This window comes from Melospiza melodia, chromosome Z (assembly GCF_035770615.1).
Source record: "Melospiza melodia melodia isolate bMelMel2 chromosome Z, bMelMel2.pri, whole genome shotgun sequence".
NCBI lineage: Eukaryota > Metazoa > Chordata > Aves > Passeriformes > Passerellidae > Melospiza > Melospiza melodia.
The window spans coordinates 71,127,940-71,145,328 of record NC_086226.1 but is presented as its reverse complement, the minus strand read 5'-3'; the positions used below and the strand labels follow the sequence as shown (position 1 = coordinate 71,145,328).

Sequence of the window (17,389 nt, the reverse complement as noted above, 5' to 3'; positions counted from 1 at the left end):
CCTAAAGCCAGGTGGCAGAATCAACCTTATTTCTGTAAATTAAACAACTGGACTTGTGAGATAGAAGCTCTTTTTAGGGTAAAACTATTTTCAAGAAAAAAATCAGATGCAACATGAGGCTATCCAAAAACTATTATAAGCAGCAAGAAAAGAGAATTCTTGAACTAATTTCCCATTGTTAAGAGTTTCATAGTAACATTCAGTACCACAGAATAACATTAAAGAGTACAATTTTTACAAATTGGTGGTATTTGCTAAGCAATTATATTTGGGAATTGAATTGCTTCTCTGTCATATCTGCTAGTGATTATCTGCCTGTTTAGGCACCATTTCATTCTGTGTGCTAAGGTACAACATTCTTTAATGAAATGTTCAGACACAAAGAAGTAGAGGAGAGAATACTCCTGGTAGTAAGAGATTCAGTAAGAAAAAAAGCTTTGGCTACCTAATGTCTGATTTACAGAACACCAAAATACCTTATATTACATCTGTGCATAACACAGATGTAAAATTTAAAACACTATGCACTTTAAAATTAAACACAAAGCTGAAAGGAGACCAACTAGCACTGTGGTATGGTGGACCTTCAATCCAGTTCAAAAGGCATTGTCATCAAAAGAACATCAAAATAAATCAATAGTCAAATCAGATCCCTAGAATCTGAGCCCATAATAAACAGTTCTGTCACATTCAGAGATAGTGGAAATTTGCTATATGACATTGAGAAAAAAAGAAATCCCCACAAAAAATACATTAAGATCCTCAGCTCTGTGGAAAGCTAAAATCAATCTAATAGCACTGTATCTTTTCTCATCCTGAGTCCTGAGCAAGGTTCCTAAATGAGCTGTTGTTGCCTGTAGTCTCCAGTGGCCAAAAGAAACTCTCATTTGAGGTGAAACACAAGTAAACAATATGTCTTTTCCCTAGAAAAGTATTTCCTCTGACTGCATCTCCAGGTCTCATCTCCAGCCAGTCTGCTTGTAGGGTATCACACCCTGATATGGACAACCTGAATTGGCTGTAACCCCTTCAAGTGTTAAATGAGATTCCAAGACACTACAGTAGACCTCCATCTCCCAACATATGCTGAAAGTCTCCTTTCTGAAGGAGAGGCAGGAAAACTAAAGCAGAACTTTTAGCCCAATGATTCTTTTCCCAGCTAGCAACTTAGTGTGTGAAAATGAATAGTCCTCTGAATATTCCTGCTCAAAACCAGCAAATAAAACAAATGAGAAGCCCAAGATATTTCACAAAATGTACCTTTATTTATTCATTGAAAAATAGCCCTGTACTGCAGCCCAAATATCCCCCAGTAACAGGTACTGCAGGAAACTTGGCACACAGCTTGAAACACAGATGTAGCTGGAAATACCAGCAAAAGGTGGGGACGGGATAGAGGCAGTGTTAGTACTGAAATACAGTGTTAAGGCAACAGGTTATCCAGGCCACCTGGACCCAAGGTGGTTAGTTTTAGTCACTCTCCCTTCCTCCCAAAGACCACAGACTTCTCATCTGAAGATGAAATTAGTAAATACATTCATAGAAAGTGAAGCAACTAAAGAGCAGCTGATTTTCTGACAGAATTTGTTTCATATAATTAATTTTTATCCCCATGATGCTTAGGAGCTGCTTGGTGCAGAAATTCTAGGATGGTTCATAGCACAGCCATTGATAAGGTTGTTACTGAAACTTGATTCCTTGAGCCAAGGGCAAATCTTTGCTGTAGTTGATTGTGCTGAAAGAGAAACAACAATTTATAGACCAGACTTAATCACTGAGACAGACTGTGCAGTCCACTTGATATGTAAAAGCTGTTATATCTAAACTTCTCTAAAGCAGTTTGCCTACTTAAAATTATGAACTAACTTTACTCCAGTTTTCAATATAGTAACCATGTACAGGAAAAGACAACATTTGCCATTTTCTCTTCCTTTATGGAGGATCTTACTTCTCTTTATGTATTTAATCTCTTACTAGGAGAATGTCCAAACAGAAAAATCAAGGTGGGATTTCTCACATTCGTAAGTCTTTGCATGGGGAAAAAAAAGATAGCACAGGTAAGAGCTATGGAAGTCAGCAGAGAACACTAATGCTCATCCACTATTGGCTGTCAGGAGATTTGTGGACAGACAACCAACATATAGCTGAATCACCTACCAGAGGCAATAGTGGTGGCCCCCCACTGTGGTTGCAACTCAGAGTATTTCCTGACAAGTTTCAGGCATTTTTCAGATGAATTTAAAATCAACCAATGGTGGGGGGAACCCCAAAACCACCTAATTTTTTTCCTTTGAAAAGTTAAAAAAAAAAGTCTTTATAAAAACCCTCCAAATCTTCTTTGGCTATGAATGTGAAGAAAAGGCAATTACACTTATAGATGGTTATCTCACATTCAGTAAAGATAGTCGCCTTGTAGTCAAAGATTCATATGTTTTGCACTTTGGGAAATTCATCTGTAATTTAAATTTATTTGTCTGTCTTACCAAGTAGACCGTCTCATATAAAGTTTCCATGAATCACTTCCAGATTCTCTTCCCCCACCAGTGTGCTTTTCACCACCTGTAGCAAAAACATTTTAAATTAAAACCTATTTTTGGATATGGCAATCTGGACTAATTCCAGGAGGTAAGACATTTTTATAAAAAAACATGGGAAAAACTATTCCTTTTCCTTGTCCTATATGTGAATTAAATTACCATCCCACACAACACACACAGTAGCTCTCTCCTCATGCTTGATGTAAAAAAAATATCTCCCTGGAGTTCAAAATCCCATCATGGTGGCACTAGAGGACCTTGTTTTAAAAACATTTCTCTTAACACAAGACAAGAGTACAAGAATGTGCTGGTTCTTGTACTGCTTAAATGATAAGGTTAATGCTTCTTCCACCCTCTTAGTTCCCGAAGTATATAAAAAAAGAGAAAAAAAGGCAAAATTTTTTATTATAAGATTTTCTCACAAAAATGCTACATGCCATACATCTTATATAAACTTACCAATGTACACAGAATTGCCCATGATTGTTTTAATTAAAACTTTTATAAAGTTTTCCACCTGGCCATATCTTTAAATACCTCCAGAATATATATCTGAGTAACATTCCTTTGATGGAGAGGAGGACAAGGAAATAACACATGGAATTTTTAAAAACCTAGTACAGCTATTTTTAAAAGTTTAAATCTAACTACTGCTAGTCAATATCTGTTTTCTGCTAAAGCAGTACGATTCAAAATTAACTTTGATTTCATCACATTTAGTCACTTAAATTGACTGATTAAAACCTTGACAAAGGACAAGTAACATACCAAAAGCACCTCCAATCTCAGCTCCACTGGTTGGGATGTTAACATTCACAATGCCACAGTCAGATCCCTTTGGCCTACAAAGATAAGGTACAATTCCTCCTTAGGATCAGGAAAGGTTCCCTCCCTAAAATGAGGGCTGTAAAATGCTCAACTAGCATTATGTAGATGTCTACAAAAGACATGAAAGACTAATCTTATGTACCTCAGGAAAGTAAAAAAATAATTTAAATTATACCCTAGCCAGCGGAAAATCCTTCCCAAATCCTTGGTAAAGATACTGCTGGAAAGACCTTGTTTTACTTCATTGTTCCAGGCAAAAACCTCCTCTTCCTCCTAGAAGAAGCATGTGTCAATGGTTAAGCCATGACCATCCAAAGCAAAGCAGTTACAAAGAAGCTCTGTGAGAAAAAACCCCACAATTCACAGCCATAATGCAAATGTACAGAAGGGCACTGGGCAAATACACATGTGCCACGTCAGCAATACCTGCACTGCTGCAGAACACAGTCTGCTTTTGAACAGATGTGAACAGTATCAACCATGAACACTAACAGCAGCAACCTGTTCCTGTATCTCATTGTAGCTCCAGTGCTCTTCACAGAAACGGAGCTACACATTGAGTGGAACAGTGGCTCTCTCACAGCGCAGAACAAAAGCAACCACTTCTTGAGGGGCTGGGACAACTGTATAGACGTGACACATCTCTGATTTCTACTCTTGTGACTCTACTGTTACCATCCTGAACACTTGTTTCACCAGTGTTATTTTACCTTAAATTTCAGCACATACAATATGGGGGCAAACGTCTCAGTGTGGACAATGGGCGCGTCATGAGGAAGGCCAGTCACAATGGTTGGTTCAACATAGTTCCCAGGGCGATTTATAACCTTCAAAATAAATAAAAAATAACCAAGTAAGTTCCAATCAGAATCCAGCTTAATATTAGTGTAGGAAAGGAATCTTTCATGGTCTGACCACTACAGTTGAGAAATCAGAAACAGAACAGGCCAGATAGGATAAATAACTTAAATTTTACTTATTTAAGTATTTAAAATATAGAAGCACAACTTATGTCCACTAAAGATATAATCAAGTTGTAATGTCTAGCAGCTGAAACTTCCTTTCTCCTGCTTGTAAGCTACTCAGAATTTTAAAGTATATAGAAGTTGCCAATGAAAGACAAGAAGCCCCAGAACAATAAGTCAATGAGAATTAAACATCCTATATGATGAAGATGTACAAGTGGTTGTCTTGTATCTCCAGTATTTCCTCAAGCTAGATATTGTGAGGGACAGAACTGCAATTTTCCTTTGCTACATGTTTGACATTCACCGTTTACATTGGCTTTTTTTTTTAATTTTCACTATCACTTGCAATTGGGGAGTGGTGTAAGAACAGCTTCCAAGCAGAATTGCCTTTACCCTGAAACAGGATTCCAATTCAAACAATTCTCAATCTGACTAACCCAACATCCTGTAGTGGCTGACAGGACAAGCTGAAGTACAAGTTTGGCCTAAGCCATCATGTTACTGGTTTTTTTTTTCCTAGAGCACAAACTGTAGCAGGGAAAATAAAAGTTAAGTCACCTTTCCGCCACAGACCACAGAGCCACCTTGTTGTTTTGCTTGTTCTACTGCATCAAGGAACATTTTCACTGCTTCTTTGGTATGAAGAGGCCCATACAGAGTATCAGCTGAAAAAAGATTCAGAAGCATACTTTCATCAAAACTGTGTATGTTTGCAAATATTCTTATCTTAGAATTAACTGTTTAATCTGTCCAGGATGAGCAGTATTACCCAGATTCTTCATTTTCCTTTCTGAGTCTGTATTCTAACTGAAACCAGCAATTTCCACTCCCTGGTATATTGCTAAACTTAGATAATTTGGATCTATAATCACTTCAGAATTTAAACGGAAAGAAACCAACAGCAACTTGTTTCCTAAACCCGTGAGATGGAAATAGCTACTTACAATCCCATGGATCACCGATGCGGACCTGGGCATAGGCCTTGGCAAGCTTTGCCACCACCTCGTCATGGATGCTTTCATGGAGAAACTAAAACATGGTAAGAAAGTTGTAAGACAGGGCAGCCTATGTAACTACTCCTGAGGTACTACTGCACTTTGAAGGGGGCTGAAGGAAAGAATGGAAACACTGTTGTTCATATTCAGCAAATCCCAAAATTAAAAAGAGACAGAGGCCAAGGCCTCTGAAATAGCACTAACAGCAGAAAATGAAGATGTAAAACCTTCATCATAAAAATTTAAAACAAGCCAAGTAACAAAAATCTGTTTTAATTTTACCCCATCTCAGATCAGTACTATCAATGTGCGCTGTAAATATTTCAGTTTAGTGTTCTAGAACAAACGCTCCAGAAATTTTATTGCTCCAGTTTAAGGAATCACTGCCCATCCAATACACCTGAATCAACTTACCCACATCCATTTTACCTAATATTTACTGAATTAACCTAACAGTGACAAGATGGACACTGACACTACAACACTGTTGAACTTGTTGAAAATGATTGGTTAAGAATTAATAACAAAGCAGGTAACACACACACTCTTGCTTTGCTGCAATATAAACACTGAACCAAAATTTGTAGCAGTCACAAGCAAAGCTCTGGCAATGAAAACAGAAATACAGAACTTTGCCAAGTACTATTTTCCTGACTTAAAGCACATTTAGAAATACATACAAAGAAACTGTTTAGAGCTAGAATTACACTGGAATGAAACTATGTTCTTATTTTCCTAACAGACTTTTTTTGACAAAATAAAAATGTGTTTCAAATATTATTTGCTGCTCTTCACAATATAAGGAATTGTTAGTCATCTTCTCAGCCAATCTGGAATTAAGTTAAAATTCAGAGCTACCCAAACGAGACAACACACATTTACTCACCAGCCTTCTAGCAGTTGTGCACCGCTGACCTGCTGTTCCCACAGCAGCAAATAGAGCAGACGGAATGACTAGGTTCAGATCTGCGTCTTCAAACACTTAAAAAAAATTAAAATATGAGCATGTTACTGGATTAAACAGGCAGTTCACAAGACTTAAGATGCTAAACAATATTAGAAACTGACAGGTTGGTCATGAATCTTTAGGAATAGTTGCACAAGTTGGAACAGTTGCACAGCATGGTAAGATACAAAGAAACACCTTGAAACTCCTACTATTTCTCTGCAGTCACATGCCATTGGAACACAACTGTAGGTTTGAACTACTGAAGGGAGCCTTTGCAATAAAGTTTGCAAATAATTCTAGCTTCCTTTTAATCCAGGAAACCACAAGCAATTTCTTGCCATTTCTCCAATCTCTCACTAAGAAGTTTATCAGCATAAAGTAACAATCATAAAGTGTATCCACATGGCCTTGCAAAAAGCACAGCTAAAACACACAGGTGTACAGTAATATAAAATGTACAATGAGTTGAACAAATACATCTGGTGAGAAGACATTGTGATATTTTATGAAGCTCAAACAATCCCCAAAATATCACTTGGCTTAACCAGTCCCAAAAAAAAGTCTCTTAAGCATCCAAAATCTTTAGGAAGGTTGGGATGAAGACCAGCCAAACAATGAATATGTGATCATTCAAAGTCAATTCCAAAAAAAGCAGGACTTCAACATTAAAAAATAAACAATTTTCAAAGCATAAAACAAGTTTATACTGCTGGCTACAAAGCAGCATAGAAAAAAAGAAGGACCTGCTCAAATGTGATTTTCAAAAGAGTAGATCATGTAGCATCATGTTTGTACTTCAAAAGAGTATATATATGTAAATAAGCACATTTGTCCAGAATATGAGAAAAGTGAAACAAAAGGCAACAGCACAACAGGACAGCAACTTAGGTATTTATTGACCTTATATATTCTTTCTGCAATGTTGCTCAGCCTTGTAGTATTTGTTGTTTTTCTAGGAACTGGATCATACCCTAAGGTACTTAAACCTGAAAAATGTGCTACTGAAATAAATACCTTTATGCTTTTCTTTCAAGTATCATAAGAACCTTATACTTTACATATATATATATATATTTATGCTCTAAAATGCTTAAAGTGTAGTGTTCACAAGATTATATATAAAGTGCAGACCAGCATTTCCTAGGAAAATGGTGGAGTTGTTATGGATGGAAGCATCCAGAAGGTATGAGGCACATGGGGACATGGTTTACTGATGAATATGCTGTTGCTGGGTTAATAGCTAAAGTCAATCTTAAAGGTCTTTCCCAACCTTAATGATTCTACAACTAAAAGTATCCTATAATCAAACTCGCTTAGTTTAACATTGTCCACAACCCATTATTGAAGCTTACTGCTTCTCTCATTCCATTCTCCTCTTCAACACTGATTACTTATGAGACCTTGGAATCTTACTCTTTGTCTTAAAACACTGCTCCCTCCACAATACCAAAGACAGAAAAATCCCACATTCTATTATTCTACACAAACTAGATGTACTTTTAAAAGCCCGGGGCTGGGGAGGAACAAATAAAAGAAACAGAAAAAAAGTGACAATTAGCTATGAATATTTGCATACTAGCTTCCAAATATAATCTATGGGACTAAATTTCTACAGCACATATTACCAATAATGGCATTGTTTCCTCCCAATTCCAGCAGGCTTCGACCTAATGAAAAACACAAAATAAGTTATACCATAGCCACAAGTATTCCCTGTACCTCAATGAGACTACCTCTAACTAGAGCTAAGCTTCATGAAACATATTTTTAAGGATAAACAAAACATTTTAGAGATCACAGTCTAGACAAAGCAGAAAATTACACCAAATACTACATCTATCACATGTCATGAAGATACATGCACAGCAGTTATGGCACAATGAAGTTTAAAAAGATAGGCAAAAAAATAGCACTGGAAAGAAAAAAAAATTGAAACAGGAAAAAGTTGCGGCATAAATGGTATGACATAGATACTACAAGGTCCTACAAAGATCAAAATGCACATAAAATTTAACTAAGCTCATTTATTTCCCTGGCAACTGTTTATCTACAATCTCAGACAAAAAATAACAACCTGCATCTGGGTGAATATTTGCTATCTGTTCTGGTTTCTGGGGGGCTTTTTTACACTTGCATGCACTTCAAATGTATAAAACAAAAAAAATATGTTTGCAAGGTGCTGCTCATAAACTAAGAAGTAAGAATCTAGCAGCTGAGATTCTTGCCTGTACACTTTTAAATATTTGCAACAAAAACAGCACCTCCAAAATCATCATTGTATTTATCAGGAGTAAAAGGTGAGAGGGACTGTATTCATGTATTCTATTCACATTGGCAAAAGACCATAAGCCCCGGTTGTTCACCCTAAAAATCTCCATACAACTAAATACTAATGGACACCACTACACCTCTCCTCACATTAATTGTAAGACTATGGATTTGCAGAAAAACTGAAAAAAAAAATCTGAATTGTAACAGAACTAACTGAAAATGCCATATGTATCTACAAGCAGTTTGAAATCCCCATTTATCCAAGACAAAAAAAAAAAAAAGTAACACAGCTGAAAACTGTGTTACTGTTATTTTAAAATCTTATGGGGCACTGCTGCCTTCACCAAACATGGAAATAAATAGAGAGGAACCCACACACTCACCAAATCTCTCCTGAACCATAAGTGCTACTTGTTTGCCCACTTTTGTGCTGCCAGTGAAGGACAAGAGGTCCATTCTCTCATCTCTAGCCATTGCTGTCCTGCACAATGGGACACAAAGCACTGTGCTCAACAAAAGAAATGCAGACAGAAAAGCAGCTTGCACCTTCCACATACATCAGCTTCAATCAGGGAGAGCTTTAAAGCCAGAGTTTCTTTGAAACATCAGGCAACTAAGCTAATGGCAAGAAAGCTTCCCCTTAGCCAGAAAAAAAGGACAAGGCTGTTTCCATGCACCTTTTCAGGCCAAAAAAGCATCACCTGCAGTAACACTGACATTCAGTCTAAAGTATATTGTGAGATTAGTTCCAATTGTTATGATCCACAAGAAAACATGCAAATCTATGACTTTTTTTAATGTTTGCCATATGCTTTGCCTTCTCTTAAAATACTCAAAAGATATATCTGAATATACATTTGTACTGGGGATTTCCTCATGGTAAAAATCAAGCAAAGTGATTTAGATTGTACAGCTTCCAAGCTGTACAATAGATGTACACAGATATACATCTATGAGCAAGTGCAGAGTTCTGCACAAACATGGAAAAGGGGAATTATCCTCCTCCACAACTAATCTAAAAGTCACTATACATTGAAAACTCTCAAGAACATGGTAAGGGAACCTAATATTAGCTGTACTCTTTGGGTGTAAGCATATGCAGAAGTGGAATATAAACTTAGTCATGCCTCTTCATTAAATATCTGACAAGTTCTTTGTTTGCAGCTGATCTCACAACAGCAAGTAGACATATGTATTATATTTAATGGAGGACTAGAGCCAGAGTTTCAGACCAGCTGATAAAAATCATGGCAACATGTGCATTCCTAGAGACTAGAATAACTTCACAAGTACCTCAAAGAATATTTTTTCCTTTTATAAACGTTCACAAAACACAAGAAATATTACCTACCCAATGTCTGCTCCACCACAAACCAGAGAGCAGATTGCTCCAGGCAACTTGTTATCCTCCAAGACTTTTGCAATTATCCTGGAATCAAAGATGTAAAAATGTTAGAGATTTCTGACAAGTGCAAATGGGGAATGAACCATTAGAACGTCTGAGGGTTTTGGGGTAGTAGTGGTTTGGGGTAATTGTTCTCAGGAGTTAATATTAGATCTACAAGACTTAGTAATTACCTATTTTAAGGGGCCTACTTTTATTTAGCATTTTAAAATAAATGTTATGGGTAATGCACAGTAAGTATTTAAAATGTTGATATAAAGTAACAATAAACCTAAAGGAAGTATTGCTATGAAATTCATTCTTTGGAGAAGTTCTCCTTTATATTAAGATGAAGATCAAAGAAACCAGAACTCACTTTGTAACAGCAACACTAACAAGGGATGTTGTAGGAGCACCCTTCCTAGAAAGTGAAAAAAAATTTACATTATCTTCTTATTTAATTCTTTAAGAATAAGAAATGATTCAAATAAGCAATTTTTAGAGTCTCTGATCTACAGCACACTTTGGTTAGGCTGGATATTTCAGGTACAAATTAGGACAGGAACTCAAGAATTTTCTTCTGCAGCTGAGCATTCAGAACTTCTACTGAAATCCATGTAGACAATGGCTAGGTCAGACTTTAGAATGAAGGAGGTAGATGAAAGCAAAGTAGGAGATGGGAGAGAAAGTAAAGCTACTTATTTAGATTTTTAATCTTAGCTGTACCAAATTGGAATATATTAACTACCACTGCTGTAAACCCTCACTGTGGGTTGATTATTCATAGGCCATTTGGCTAAGTCCTGGATGGATCTGCACCACAGTACCTCAAAAAAGAGGTTACCACAAAATTAAAAAAAGCTCTGACTAAAAATTATTTACACCTACCCTAGATAGAATCAAATAGCCAGAAACACTTGACACTCAATAGCGATTTCATGCCTGAGTTGATAGCTTTCCAATTTATGAAAACTGTTAGCAAGGTGGACAGCTAGCTCTTACCAGAGGCAAGCATTTCCACAGATCATTGCAATCGCGCTGTTCCACCCATAAACTGCCACGGGGAAGTTGAAGGCCGTGATGACTCCCACCAGCCCAACAGGATTCCACTGCTCTATAAGGGCATGGCCAGGTCCTGAAAGCAAAGCCACAACATAATACAGTTTTCAATCCATTTAATGTCTGGGGTTTTTCTAAAAAGGGAAAATATGTAAGCAAGAATCTAGCATCACTCTTCAGTCCACCACAGCCTTAGCTTGCAAAGAGCTGTGTTATTTGTGTTCTGCAGCTTACCTGGATCAAGGTTAGCTAGATTGTGCAAAAAGCTAATGATCTGACAACATAAAGTTTTGTTTTAAACATAGTGATGACTTGTGGTAATCAATAACTGACAAGGAGGTCTCTCCTTTCTAAGTACACTTCAAAACTTTTTACATACTTTTCTCTACCACCTTTCATCAATTAAAAAACCAAAGAGAATCTAATGTTTTAAAGAACAGAGAAAGTGGATGGACTGACTTGCTTATCTGTCACTTCATTAGGTACTTCAATAGCTGGCACTACTGCCCACCACATCTATTCCTAAAGCTTCCTAAATAACACACAGAACAGAGATCTTGATGCACTACAAGACCATATATTTAAGTAACACCTCCATATCTTAATTTCTTTAAAGAAAAAAACACCAAACAAAAAACCAAAAAACTCCACAAACAAAACAAAAAAACCCACATACTTACTTTCTGAAGGCAAAATAGGTCCGCCAATCATTCGGGACAAACCAACAGCATAGTCACAGACATCAACATACTCCTGCACTTCCCCAACACCCTCGACAAAAATCTTTCCCATTTCTAAAGAGACCTGAAAAAATTCAGAGTAAGACAAACTTTTTTACAAAATTCCCGTGAATCCCTAATATATTTTGTCTCCACTTAATGTCAGGCGTGTCTACTGACCAAGTAAGATTTTAACACACACTTTTTCATTAGGAGATTCACCTCTTCTCCAGTTATTCAGAACTTAAAGAAACAACACACTAGACAACTGGACAAGGGTCATATCCCAATACAACAGGAAGAAATTAGAAATGGAAATTTATGGAGAAAAATTTTTAAAAAACTATTGAAAGGAAGATCCAATACTAAGGATATGTTTTGATCAACAATACCCTGGATTTACATCCGCAGGTTTGCCTACATTGTGGGCCAGACAAGGAACAAGCTGAAAAAGAGGGATTACTCTGCTCCAGCAAAAGAAAACAGCCACTTACATTTTTCATATACAAACTACTCATTTTACAATATTTCAAAGCAAATTTGAAAGATTTCATTTGCAGACACTGCTGAAAATGCTTTTACATGTTTAGTATTTTAGTAACCTGGGATATTTAGGATCAATTTATTGATTTTTTTTTCCTGAAGTTGACCTTAAACTACATCCTTCTCTTAAAATTATGTTAGACATACTCCATTGAAATATATCAGCGAGAATAATCTGGTATTTGAAGATATCGCCATCCAGAAATGGGAAAATCTCAAAATTTGGGAGCTGAAAAATCACCTACTTATCTCCATGCAGTTTTGTGGTCATGCTCTGACAGCTAGATGTGGACTTCAGGCAGATAACACCTGCCACTTTACAGTGATGACTGTACTTTAAAAAGGCTGTTAAATGATGCATGAGGTTCAAAGGATTTCCACAGGATTTTTCTCTCCATGTGAAAGTTAACACAAAGACGACTAACCGTACTTCTCTGATGCCTGTGGCTATCTCAAGACAGAAGGAACAGTCCTTATCTGTGACCAAAAACAGAGCAGCATCCGACATATCTACTAAGAAACACAGCAGTGGCTCTGTAGGTGCAGTAGAAACACCTGGATACTTCACCAGGGCATGCATGGCAAGGTGAGGCTGGAAATTTCCTACAGTGTTTGTGAAAGATGAGTTTCTGTACAGCTCCTTTTTACATATCCTAAAGCCAGGCAAAGTCCTAAAACCTGAATACCTACTGCACTTCTTTCACCCTGAAATTCATCCCCAATCCTAGCAGAGCTGAACACACATATTATCTGTTTGGGAAAACTAAGAAAATATGGCAAGAAGCCATAAGTTTTGGTCAAGAATAGAGAACAAACTTCTGTAGGTCCACACTCATCAGGGAAGCTCTACTGTTTTTGAATTCAGAAGTATGTTAGCACTCTAATTCCACAACAGAAACTGTGCTGAGGACACAACATGAAGGGAAAGAGCAGAACAAGGTTTTGAAGGTTAACAATATGGGCTTGACTACACATGGAGTTATTCACTGACAGCTGTTTCTGAACAGCAGCACAGACAGGCAAGCCCTGCAAAAAGAAAGTGGAAGTTCCCCACTTGGCTCCTTTTCTTCCCTAGCAAGAAAAGAGTAAAGCAAGAGTTTTAAAGGAGTGGTCCTTCAGCCTTTATGTCCTGCACAGCACTGCAAGATCATCTCATTAAGACCATCTCAACTTCTGAAGCCTCATGTTTCCACGTGTCACTTGGCAAAGTCCTACAGATCATCAGAAAGAGCTCAAAGCTAAAAGCTCTGTATTAAGGGAAGGTCCTTTTCAAGATACTTTTAGTATGAGAAAGTGCCCTATCTGACAGACAGGAGGGAAAATAGCAGGGCAACAGTTGTACCACTCATCCCAGAGAAGCCCACAATAAATTTTCTTTTCCTATTACAAATTGTCAATTCACAGAATCACAGAATACCCTGAGCTCAAAGGGACCCACAGGGATCAAGTCCAGCTCCTGGCCAAGCACTCTCTCCAGGAATCACACCATGTGCCTGAGAGCATTGCCCAAATGCCTCTTGAATTCTGTCAGGCTTGGTGCTGTGACCACTTTGCTGGGGAGCCTGTTCAGTGCCCAAACGTCCTCTGGGTGAAGAGCCTTTTCTTAACAAGTAACCAAACTCTCAGCTGACACAGCTTCATGCCATTTCTATGCCATAATAATTTTTTTTCTTCTTTTTAAAATTAAAAGGTAATTAGGCAAGCTAATGGAACTAACAGCAATTACTTAACAATTACTAAGGTTAGTATTGCAGAGAAAACTTAGTATTACTGAAAAAAAGCAGTTTTGAAATACCGCTCACCCTCATTCCCCATTCCACCTCCCAAAAAATGTTGGCTACTTCTGAAAATACCTTACCAAGCTTCCTAGAACTTTGATTTTTTGTCTCAGGGCATCACCAATCTGTCGCACTATTTCTCCACGTTTGGGTGCAGGGATCTAGTCAAAAGAAAACAGAAGAATCTATGTGAGAGTGAAAATCTGTAACTACTGCTGTATATATACTTCTAGTTTTCTGTCCTTGTAGTAAGCAAGCACTGATTGCTGTGCTTTTTTGCTTATCTTCTGAAGACACTGTTACTTGTTCATTTTTATCATGTGCCCTGCTTTACAAGAAGCTGTTTTCTGCCTCAGGGACTGATAGCAGTACAAACATTTTGTCTGTTCAAAACTTCAGTTTCACTAAATATTGCCAAAAGCATTCAGATTACTTCTATTACTTCTGTTCAACTACATCAGCCCCAATGCAACCAATCAGCTGCATCTCAAGAAATAAGCATTTTTCATAAAAGTGCACTTAATGGTTTCTGAGCCTTGAAGTGTACTTAATAACACACTTTCAAACTTCCTTTTAGTATGACATTTACCTTGTTAGCAGAAATTAAGACACACAAAAAACTCAATCATGAAAATATTAAGCTCATGCACCTACTCTTAATATATTTTTTTAATGTGGTACCAGTATGGTAAATAATAATCCATAGTCAAGATCAATTTGCAAACTATATGCAAGCAGTTCTCTATAGAAACAAGACTGAGGAAAAATGCATAAACCATGCAAGCATATCTCTTTACAGACAATATCTTTTCAAATAAGCTCATTACAAACAGCAAAGTTCACAAATTAATAACAAATAGCTTTGAGGAAAAGTCTTCAAGAAACATTTGGTGTGTTGATTCTTTATCTGTTGGACTGCTTTCCGGTTATTGCCGAACGTGTTAAGAGTTACCAACATTATACTCACAAATTGTAACAAAAAAACATATCCTGAGGAAGCTGTTTTGTTTATCCTAAACTTTGTTGTCTTCAGACGAGGTAAACTACTTTGCTGGCTAAAACACAGAGTGCACATTGCCTTTTGAAATCCAAAGAAACAACAGGTAGCTGTAAGAACCAAGCCTGGCACAGCCATCAACAGAACGGGTGCTGGCTGGACACAGCTGGTAGGTCTGCGTGGGGAACTACAGCTTGCTGAGGAAAAACAGCTTAGCTATTATATACAACGTAACACCAATGCTTTTGAACCACACAGCTGTTCTGTGAAATACCAACACAGCAGGTGAAACAAAAACCCCCATGCTTATAACCAGCAGTTTTTCCCACACCGGGGAACAAGAAGATGAACAGAAGTTACTCCTCCAAATGCTCCACAGATCTCTCCCTCACAGAAGAGGGGGTGACAGGAAGTGAAACATGCACAGGGACAGTTTACTTGCTACACGGTTTCTGAACTTCACCAGACCTGCTGGCAACAGCACACGGGCACAAGCCTTGGAAAATCTGCCAGGGTTTTCAAAACAAACATATCCCACAAGTCAATGTCCTCATCTTTGTACCTCAATGGCATCACACACACAAACTATCTGGGTTTGTTTCTTGAGGTCTCCATTGCATATTTTTGCGCTAATGCACCACACACAGTATAAACACATTTTTACACCTTCACTTTATGGGGCAATTAATAGCCTGTCTCTGCCAGAGATCAGTAATAAAAGAGAAATCTCCATTAACTTACATCAGCCCAGACCTTCCATGCCTCTTTAGCCTTCTTTACTGTTTCTTCATAATCCTCCAAATTACCCTACATGAAGAAGCACATCAAAGTAAGGAAAATCAAATCCCCAAAAGAAATGCCACAAAAAAGCTTCTGCATCCAACTCAAGATATTTTTATAGAGAGTACTTTCACTACAGGATGCGACTCTTATAGGATGCCTGTAACTTGACACAATTTGAATCCAATATTACAAATTGTCTGAAGCCACTGTCAATGAAAAGCACATGTGCTACCTAAATTAAAAAAAAAAAAAACCAAAACACGACCCAAAACAAAAACAAACAAAAAAAAAAGAAAAAAATAAGAAAAAAAAAAACCACAAGCAGAAATTTTCGTTCAGGTGTTTCAGGAAACTCAATACAGAATAACGGTTTTATATATGTTTGTATCTAGACATACATACACACATATATAAATATGTCCTACTCCATCAGCATCACTGGACATCAAGGGTTAGTTGAGTCCTAATACACAAAAGGAGTAGATTACTATTCTTTTACTGTAAGAATAGTGATATTCTTACAGTAAAAACATTCACAAATTTACTACTTGAATGTCACGTTGGTCTCCTAACTACTTGCTCCCAGGCCTCTCATCCCTACTAAATAGGCACAATCTGCCCCTATTCTGCAATTTCCCTCAGGACAAACGAAAAGGGAAGGGAGGAGCCCTGGCTCTTCCCAACAACGCTTGCAAGAGTGTGAGGCGGAGGGCTGGAGGACAAGTTAAAAAAAAAAAAAAGAAAAGGAAAAAAAAAAAAAGGGCAAACAGACTGTTTTTCTTCCCAGGAAAGCCGCAGGCATATTGCCAGCAGTAGGCCCTGGCTGCGACGAGCACCAGCGGCCGCCCTAGACTCAACACCCCACGGACCCTGATGTGGAATCGGGAGTTTCGTGCCCTTTGCTATCCGGGTGGCGGGCAGGGGCAGCGCCCAAACCAAGGCCCCAGAACGCCCCGCTCCGGTGACAGGGCCCGCGGGCAGCTCCCGCCGCGCCGGTGCTGCCCCCGGCCGCGCTCACCTGCCGGACGCTGGCGATGGGCTCGTTGTTGGCGGGGCAGTACGTGGTCACCACCTAGAGCAGGACGAGAGCGGTGAGCGGCAGGGCCCCTTCCCCCGGGGAACGGGGCGCGACCCCCGAGGCCCCGCCGCCCCCCACCCCCGCGGCCGCCCCGCACCTGCCCGCGGCCGCCCCAGCGCCCGTTGTACACGCCCGGGTTCTCCTCCTGCAGACCCAGCTCCCGCAGCCACGCGTAGCGCTCCTGGTTGATCAGCAGCGTGGACATGGCGGCGGCCGGCGGCGACCCTCCCCTCGGCAGCGACAGCAGCGCAACGAAGGCGCGGCGAAGCCCCAGCATGGCCGGCGGCCGCCAGCGCGAGGGGACGGGGCAATGGCGGCCGCGCCCCGCCCGCCCGCGGCCATTGGCGGCGCCGTGCTCGCGCCCCCCGCCCCGCCCCGCCTGGCCCCGGCCCCGCTGGCCGGTCTGGCCGCGCCGGGCCCCCGGGCCGGGACCCCTGACCCGGCCTGACCGAGCCTCCCTGACCGGGCCTCCCCTCGCCGGGACCCCTGGCCCGGCCTGA

General features: G+C 39.2%; 1 protein-coding gene across 1 annotated transcript; it reads right to left on the bottom strand.

The window, feature by feature from the left end:
- Positions 1-1,243: 1,243 nt before the first annotated feature.
- ALDH7A1 (aldehyde dehydrogenase 7 family member A1) lies at positions 1,244-17,138 on the bottom strand. Its single transcript, XM_063179608.1, has 18 exons — positions 16,987-17,138; positions 16,830-16,883; positions 15,770-15,835; positions 14,112-14,192; positions 11,672-11,795; positions 10,935-11,067; positions 10,309-10,353; positions 9,900-9,977; positions 8,932-9,029; positions 7,903-7,944; positions 6,215-6,309; positions 5,278-5,362; positions 4,892-4,998; positions 4,076-4,192; positions 3,541-3,638; positions 3,306-3,379; positions 2,484-2,559; positions 1,244-1,735 (listed from the first exon to the last, which is right to left on the bottom strand). The coding sequence occupies exons 1-18, from the start codon at positions 17,092-17,094 to the stop codon at positions 1,681-1,683; spliced, it is 1,536 nt and encodes a 511-aa protein (XP_063035678.1). The 5' UTR covers positions 17,095-17,138; the 3' UTR covers positions 1,244-1,680.
- Positions 17,139-17,389: the final 251 nt, after the last annotated feature.

Coding starts and splice junctions, on each gene's coding strand:
- ALDH7A1 (XM_063179608.1), bottom strand. CDS start 17,094: ATGTCCACGCTGCTGATCAACCAGGAGCGCTACGCGTGGCTGCGGGAG. Junction 9,978..10,308: donor GTTAGTGTTGCTGTTACAAA/GTGAGTTCTGGT, acceptor CTTTGATTCCAG/GATAATTGCAAAAGTCTTGG. Junction 3,639..4,075: donor TGTATGTGCTGAAATTTAAG/GTAAAATAACAC, acceptor TGCTTCTTCTAG/GAGGAAGAGGAGGTTTTTGC.